Here is an 8182-nt window from a genome sequence, read left to right as displayed (position 1 = left end):
GTTTCAATGTCACTCAAACGTCAGTAATTGTGTGAACTGTAAAATATGGCTTAGCAAGGTAAAAGAAAATATCTTTTACGCTAATACAAAATCACGAGCGAAAACAGAGTACGTGTTCCTTTTATTCAATTTTGCAAGTGTAACATGCTCTACCTTTATAGAGCCTTCATCATGAAGAAAACATTGGGCAAGCTCGGATTTCATGATAATAATAATAATAATAGGAAATCGACCCGAGATGACCTCCTTCTGACGGACTTCGGCGTACGCTTTCCCGTGTGTATATTTCCAAGCATTTTGTTTCCCAAGTCTTGCTGAAGCTCCCAGAGGGAATGAAGAAGATATTGAAACATTTCCTTCAATACCTGATTGCTTTGAGAGTTGACGAGAACAAGCGAAATAGCAACGACAATTTGGACTTGCCTCTCCACGCGCTCGTACAGGTACTTGACATACCTGGGGTTATTACAAGCTCTGTTGTGTTCTATTTGCGAAACACAGTCGTGAAGAGACAAAAAGAAGTTCTCTAAGTCTTCATCGTTACCTCTCACCAATTTAAAATTCCATAACAATACAACAACAGTAAGCAGCTGCTAGCTGTACAAACATTGTTACAATGATACTTCAGAACGCCCGCAACTTTTTACTTTTTGGGTAAACAATCCGCCATTTTCGTTAGTACCATGTGATTATATTTTGGCGCGAAACGCCCGCTGACCAGCTCGATTGGCAGAACAATTCTCGACCTTCAGGAAAATTCTCCCGCGCCAAATATTTCTCGATCGGCAAAAAATACTGGATTAGCAAAAAATTCTCGATCGACAAAAATTTCTCGATAGGCAAAAAAAATTCTCAATCGACAAAAAATTTTCGATCGGCGAAAAAAATTCTCGATCGGCGAAAAAACTCTCGATCGACAAAGTTATTTCTCGATCTACCAAAAGATTTTCAACCAGTGAAAAAATTGTTTGACCCATGGAAAAGTTTCCGCGATTCTTTAAAATATTTCTGAACTTACCACAAACATTTCTCGTCAGAGGGAATTATTTCTCGACCAATGAAAAAGTTCTCTCAATCGTCAAAAATATTTCTGGACCATCGAACATGTATCTCGAAAGACAAAATTATTTCTTGGCCGACAAAATTATTCTCGACCACTTTTGTCCAATATGGCTTTCCATAACTGCAGGCGAAGTTTTGAATTCAACTACAAAGACATTCTCGGTAAGTCTTTTCAATTTGGATATTTGTACCGTGAATTGCACAACAGAAACCGTAGGAATTCAAAGAGAAAATGAGAGTAAAAAGCGATCATCAGATATAAACGAAGCCGGAATCACCGAGCCTCAATTTGAACACTGTGTTTCACTTACAATCAAGGTAACTGGAGGATGAATGCAACCATCACAAATAAATGAATTACTGAGCCGGCAATGGAACTCGACACAATTAGAACGAAGATAACAAGTGCATAGTAAAAAAAAAATGACATTATATACCTTGAAACCGGACTTCTTTTGAACGAGCCGTGGTTTAGATTATCTTTGTTTAGCGCAAAGCATTCACTGAACTCTAATCTGATTAAGACGAACTCACCGGCCGAATTGTTTGAAGCGACAATGGAGTGTTAGTTCAAAAGATGAACGCAAAAATAATACAAATTTGAAAATCCGTATTGTTTTTGCAGCCCACAACCGATTATTGCTAAGCAATGATATTTGATCATGACTCACTAACAGGAATGCTTCTCTGCAGCAGAGCTCTTCATTTTGTGTTGCCGTGCAGTTAAACATTATTATTATTATTATTATTATTATTATTATTATTTATTATTATATATTATTATTATTATTATTATTATTATTATTATTGCTAAGCAATGATATTTGATCATGACTCACTAACAGGAATGCTTCTCTACAGCAGAGCTCTTCATCTTGTGTTGCCGTGCAGTTAAACATTATTATTATTATTATTATTATTATTATTATTATTATTTATTATTATTATTATTATTATTATTATTATTATTATTGCTAAGCAATGATATTTGATCATGACTCACTAACAGGAATGCTTCTCTACAGCAGAGCTCTTCATCTTGTGTTGCCGTGCAGTTAAACATTATTATTATTATTATTATTATTATTATTATTATTATTATTATTTATTATTATATATTATTATTATTATTATTATTATTATTATTATTATTATTGCTAAGCAATGATATTTGATCATGACTCACTAACAGGAATGCTTCTCTACAGCAGAGCTCTTCATCTTGTGTTGCCGTGCAGTTAAACATTATTATTATTATTATTATTATTATTATTATTATTATTTATTATTATATATTATTATTATTATTATTATTATTATTATTATTATTATTGCTAAGCAATGATATTTGATCATGACTCACTAACAGGAATGCTTCTCTACAGCAGAGCTCTTCATTTTGTGTTGCCGTGCAGTTAAACATTTGAAAACGCTACGTATACCTAATTTATATTTCTTCTCTTTGATATGTTAATATCATCTCGGATAAACCGATATCCCCGGTGGGATGATCGATGGATAATGGAAGATTTGAAGAAAAACTATACAACACATTTTTTCTTATGGTAAAAAATACCCTAGCGACAAATTTTTAATTTATCATTCTTTCATCTGTTACCTTGACTTGTAAATCAAAAGTAATGTTTGACAAAATGACATGAAAGACTTTCTTGAAATATTTAGCACAGGTTTTACATCTTCGACTGCATGATAGCAACCAGTAAGTAAATAGTTAAGAATGACTGGCAGCTCTACTAGTTGTATATAAAACGGATGAGGCTCACATATTTTTTTTAAATATAAATTACATTATTTTAATATTTCAGCTATTTTTAATACTCTTCCCTTTTAACAAAATTTCTACTAGATTGAAACCATTATTCTTGCTTTTGCAGACAGCTGATAAATCTGACGGATTTCTACAGGGATGAAATTGGTTCGTGTTCACGTTGTAATTGCCTTGCTTCTTCTCCTCGTAACAGCTTTGTTATTCTTCACTAATCTATATCCTCGTCCATCCATCAAGGTTCTCTCGAGCGTCATTCCTCAGCGTAATGGTTAGTAAACTCCTATGGTAGATCTAGGTGAACTATCTCAATTCAACTTGTATGAACTGACTTGGTTATGCAGCATTGCCGTTTGTCCTCAGCTTAAAGTTTCTTAACTATATTTTTTGAGAAACTTTTAAGTTTAAAAACTTCAACCTTTGGTATCTGAAGATTTCAGAGAATCTGAAAATATGGCCTAACTCCAAAGTAAAACCTGCTAGCAACAAATACATTCAAAGCGGACATCCTTAAGGCCCACGTTATTTTTTCCTCCCTTGTTTTCTCTGAGACGAGCTCATATATCACGCGATATAAGAATTGTAATGTATCTAATAACAGCCAAAACGTTGTTTATATTCAGAAAAAACACCATGACATGGCCTTGCTGTTAACTTTTAGTGAGAGCGGCAGATCGACCCAAACTGAACGTGGAACTATTCCATTTTCACACTAACGATTTAAAACCTTTTGCATGAAAAACCTTGAGTGACAGGACAGACCACTGCAGAGGCTCGAAAAATTATACACAGTGAAATAACGTGATTTTTATTGTACTTAAACCAATTTATTTATGTTGAATGTGTATTAAAGATTCGATGTCTCGTTGTACTCGTTTTTAGAACACATTACTTACAGTCGATGGATAATTTTTCTTAAAAAGAGAATTGTAACTTGCAAGATTTGTTTTCTTTTTACTTTTTATACACTTTTATGTTAGATTCCGGGTTTTATGAAGTTACTCAATAAAGGTTATTTTGTTATTAGATCGACAATATTCTCCTAATTTTAGGTTAGTTCCCTTGAAGTTCACATATTAACTTACTTTTCATTCATGCATTTATTCCTTTCGTTTTTCTTTGATTAATTTTTTGTTTTGTATAAGTGACATATTTCATATCAAAATGTTATTGAAAGGCAACCGTGTTCTAATAGGCAGAGTAACAAAGCTAAAAACGCACCAAAGCGGCCTTCTCTTTGGATAGTTAAGGTGGCTCGCACCGGTTTTCTCGCGCGGGGAACAGGTCACTCTTGCGTGACGCGCGCGAGAGAGACGTGCGAAAGAAGCGCGAGATCAAAAGATGAATATTCAAAAAAAGGATGGCGGCGCGTGGAATCTTTTCTTTTTTTGTGAGAAGTTTACCTAAGAGCTTGTATTTGATGTGTTGAGCGGCCACTGTGAATGCAGGAGATAGAAACTAAGATAACGAAGACGATTTTCGGAGAAAATAAAGGTTGCTTCACTTCACATTTAAAAGAAATATTCAACCGATATGAAATCTTGCGACGGCGAAAAAAGAAGAACTCAAGTGAAGGATAATCTACCCGAAGTGGAAGAAGACTTTGAAACTTCAAGGAAAATAATATGATATAGCCAAAAGTCATGTGTAGGATTTTTAAGATGAGCTCGGGAGGCTGTTTTTGACGGCTGTTTCATGATTTTCTTAGCAGTAAACGTCTGTAAACATCAGATCGTAGGTGCTCGCGCGAGCACACGCAATTGTCAGCGGTAGCTAAAACAGATCATGAGCAAATGTCGATCTTAAAGAATCCAGATTTTTAAATGCGCGAGAACGCGCATGGAAATTGCTAAACTCACGAAAGCTATTGCATGAAAACAAGTTCGGTGACCCCTTCTTTTTATCGGTCCAATATGATAATAACGTCGAAAGGAATCGTCAGAAAAAAAACTAGAAAATTATACGGAAGAAAATTTGTGATGTGTGAAAATTGCCCTTTTTGTAGATAATCTGAAATTCCGCTCCGTAGAATTTTTTAAAAATCTTTGTGCATTTTCCTTTTCAAGTGCCAAAATCAATCACTGAAAAAAATCAGGGGGTCACCGGGTTAGTTTTCAAATTATTTAAGCCACAAGCTAAAAAATGCGTCTGAATAAGCCTGTGAAAGCGTTGCCATGGAAACTGTTAGTGACGAAATGACACTTTTTTTTGGATAACCAATGATTATGTAATTAAACCCAGTAAAAAAGTGTTGAACTGGCCGTGGTCAGTCTTTCTGTTTTATTCTTTCAAAGTTACAATTCATCAAAAAGATGAAAACCGGTACGAGCCACCTTAAGACTTGTTATCAGCTGATAAAAGGATGTCCCTGTTTTGACCTCTCACAGTATTTTAAATATCTGATTTACATTGAAAGCAACTTCATCTTGTCTTTTGCAGGAAGTTACTTAAAGAGACGTTACTTGTAATTCAGCTCTTTAACTTATCAGCTATCTTTCTATTACTTTTAAAACTACTCACCTTTGCCATCATGTACGACACAATTAAAAGACTTGTGTTTGATTGAATCAACTGTTTATATCCATTTTGAAATTTAATAGGAGAATTCCCTGGTGGACGTTTGGAATTACGACTCAACAAGCTATACGATGGTGTCGAAACTTTTGTTTTATTCATTGGTCATGCCCGCAGTGGTCATAGTCTCATCGGAGCCATTCTAGATGCTCATCCAGAGATTATCATTCCTCATGAATATAACTTGTTAGAAAAATGGAGAAATAACAAGCTGGAAAGTGGCAGTGGACTGAAGACCCGCGTCTTTTTTGCCCTGCACGCCCTGTCAAGATTTCAAGCGATGTTTGGAAACCGTGCAGAAGTATATCGCTTCGATGGAAAGTATAGTTACTTTGTACCTGGACAGTGGCAAGGAACATACAAGGACAGATTAAAGGTACAGAGTGGGGTTAGAGTGGGTGGAAATAGGGGGGAGAGGGGAAGGGGGAAGGGGTTAGGGGGTAGGGGGCATTGATTAAAGGTCTAGAGTGGCGTCAGAGTGGAGGGAGGGCATTGGATGTTTCCGGAAGGGAGAAGATATTCCAACGGATCCCGATGACCGCTTAAGAAGATTTTCAACGCATAGCTTTGATCAGAAGCTACGTTTGGAATAATTTGAATATATCAACAAAGTTGAAATGGTAAATTGGCCACCGTTACGGTTATAAAAGCTGACGTTTTGAGCGTTAGCCCTTCGTCATTCGCTCCGACGAAAGTCTAACGCTCGAAACGTCAGCTTTTATAACCGTAACAGTGGCCAATTTACCATTTCAACTTTGTTGATATATTCAAATTATTTCGTTACCTCCACCGACGCAGCGCCAAACAGTTTCTTTCGAAACTATCAGCCTTTATACGTTTGGAATAATTGCTCAAACTTGAAGCAAAGATCCACACGGCTATAAGAATTTTTTTTTTCGGATAATACTTTTTCTGTGCCTAACATTGTTTGAATTTCTTTTCTATTACAGGTCAAGGCTCGTTTTTCAATGTAAAATGTAGGCAGTACTTAAAAAATTTTGAACAACATCAACATTCCAGATTTGTAACGTGGTTAACTGCAACAGCTAATCGTTGCTCAGCGAAAAAGAAATTTTATTTTCTAGGGCACATACACCCAGCTAGTAGCCTTATGTTAGGCCAAAGTAGAGCCTATAGGTAAGTTTACAACTCGTTTTTTTATTGTTAGGTTATAGGAGACAAGAAGGGGACAGCAACAAGCCATTTGTTACAAAATCCAAAAAATTTTGATATTCTGGAGGATATAAGAAGAACTCTTACCGTTAAACTTAAATTCATTCACGTGATCAGAAATCCGTTTGACAATATTGCCACTAAATTGCTGAGAAATCTCGACGTCAGAGAAATGGCTGAAATCAGCACATTTAAGGTAAGTTTCTTTTTCACTAACTTGCAATTCGCCACCATTGTCGCAAAATCTCATACCCCATTCATTTCAAACGAGGCACATTGAAAATGCAAGTTGACGATTGCTTGAATTTAATGGAAAATTCAGTTCACCTAAACATGTTTTGCTGGTGTGAATGTGTTATCATAGACTTCTTGAACCTGCGCATGCTTTCTACAATTTATTTACTCCTCTGAAGAAGCGAGGCTACCTATCCCATACAGTTAACGTGCATTTTAAGATCTTTAAGCTTTCCTCTCTTATATGAAGGACGGGAAACAATTGTACTTTTATCGGCACAACTGTACTTTAAGTACAGTTGTGCCGATAAAAGTACTAAGTCTTAGTAGTGTTAAATCTACTCGTAATAAAATATCTGGCTTCTTTTGTTTCGCAGGCAAGCAATGCAACCTTGTTGGATGAAATTATCGACAACTTTTTTGCCAAAGTACAGTCTGCCAAGAGATTGAAACGATATGGGAAGTTCGAGGTTCTAGATGTGTACAGCCATGAAGTTATTTCCAAGCCCCGGAAAATTTTGCAAACCTTGTGCAATTTTCTAGAAGTAACTTGTTATGCTGACTTTGTCGAGTCGGCCTCAAAACTATTGTACGCTAAGCCGTCGTTGACAAGACATGCAGTCGCGTGGACTTCAAAACAGAAGGCAAAAATTATGAACGAGATGAGCAAGTACTCGTTTCTAGAACGGTTTTCTTTCAATAGTGATTATTAGGAATTGTAACGTTTATTGCAGAGGATGAGTATTTATAAAGTTTAATGAGTTCATACTCTGAATGGAAGAGAGCAGTATTCTTAGTGAGTAACATTACCTCAACCTCCTTGCTTGTATTTTTTTTAGGCCTTATTATCACAACTACTTAAGTAGCGTGGATCGCTTTCATATACATCCCCTGGATGTCATTTTCAAAATACGCAGTAATCCATCTACAGTAGCTAGTGATATTAAGTCCATGTGCCATAATCACATCCAGCAGCCCTTGTTGGCCTACAGATTCATAATAGAGATGATTTACAAAATGATTTTAAAGGTTGAACTGATGTCTGCTGAATTTTAAAGACGTCTTTAAACTAGTTGATGCGCTGGCGGGAGAAAAGCAAATGACGATAAGGGAGAAGCAACAAACGGTTATACTAACGATAGAAAAAGGCATAAATTCTGAAGAAATATCTCAATGTTTCGTTAAAACGGGTAAATGCAGTAGACTCAAATGAGCGACACAAACATACCTCAGACCATGTTTGAGATAACCGTCAAATTCGAATGGAGACAGTAATCACTGTCCGTGAACGGGGGCTGTAACACAAGGAGGGTGTTTATGTTCGGGGTTTTGCTTCTCCTAGACCGGCTACCA

At 36.1% G+C, this 8182-nt stretch overlaps 2 protein-coding genes across 4 annotated transcripts in view; one reads left to right on the top strand and one right to left on the bottom strand.

The window, feature by feature from the left end:
* The window catches only part of LOC111345183 (uncharacterized), a 15751-nt gene extending 13977 nt beyond the window's left edge, over nt 1–1774 (bottom strand). The window contains exon 1 of the mRNA XM_088754102.1: nt 1500–1774. The gene's annotated coding sequence lies outside the window, so the exon portion shown is untranslated. The remainder of the gene's footprint in view (nt 1–1499) is intronic.
* Nucleotides 1297–7864, top strand: LOC148735625 (uncharacterized). Of its 3 annotated transcripts, XM_088754100.1 has the most exons (6): nt 2717–2782; nt 2958–2998; nt 3089–3119; nt 5449–5798; nt 6591–6791; nt 7207–7864. In XM_088754100.1, exons 2-6 carry the CDS (start codon nt 2990–2992, stop codon nt 7540–7542), a joined length of 927 nt encoding a protein of 308 aa, XP_088610226.1. In that variant the 5' UTR covers nt 2717–2782; nt 2958–2989; the 3' UTR covers nt 7543–7864. The 3 variants fall into 3 exon arrangements, with proteins under 3 accessions (XP_088610225.1, XP_088610224.1, XP_088610226.1); XM_088754099.1 differs by lacking the exon at nt 2717–2782 and adding an exon at nt 1297–1380 and having other exon boundaries at nt 2958–3119; XM_088754098.1 differs by having other exon boundaries at nt 2697–2782; nt 2958–3119.
* Nucleotides 7865–8182: the final 318 nt, after the last annotated feature.

The sequence above is a fragment of the Stylophora pistillata genome, chromosome 3 (genome assembly GCF_964205215.1).
Source record: "Stylophora pistillata chromosome 3, jaStyPist1.2, whole genome shotgun sequence".
Lineage (NCBI taxonomy): Eukaryota > Metazoa > Cnidaria > Anthozoa > Scleractinia > Pocilloporidae > Stylophora > Stylophora pistillata.
This window is presented reverse-complemented; position numbering and strand designations above follow the sequence as displayed.

Excerpts from the sequence above, each read along its gene's own strand:
- LOC148735625 (XM_088754099.1), top strand. The coding sequence starts at position 2,990 with ATGAAATTGGTTCGTGTTCACGTTGTAATTGCCTTGCTTCTTCTCCTC. Across the intron at positions 3,120-5,448 it reads CGTCATTCCTCAGCGTAATG|GAGAATTCCCTGGTGGACGT; the intron begins GTTAGTAAACTC and ends GAAATTTAATAG. Across the intron at positions 6,792-7,206 it reads CTGAAATCAGCACATTTAAG|GCAAGCAATGCAACCTTGTT; the intron begins GTAAGTTTCTTT and ends TTTGTTTCGCAG.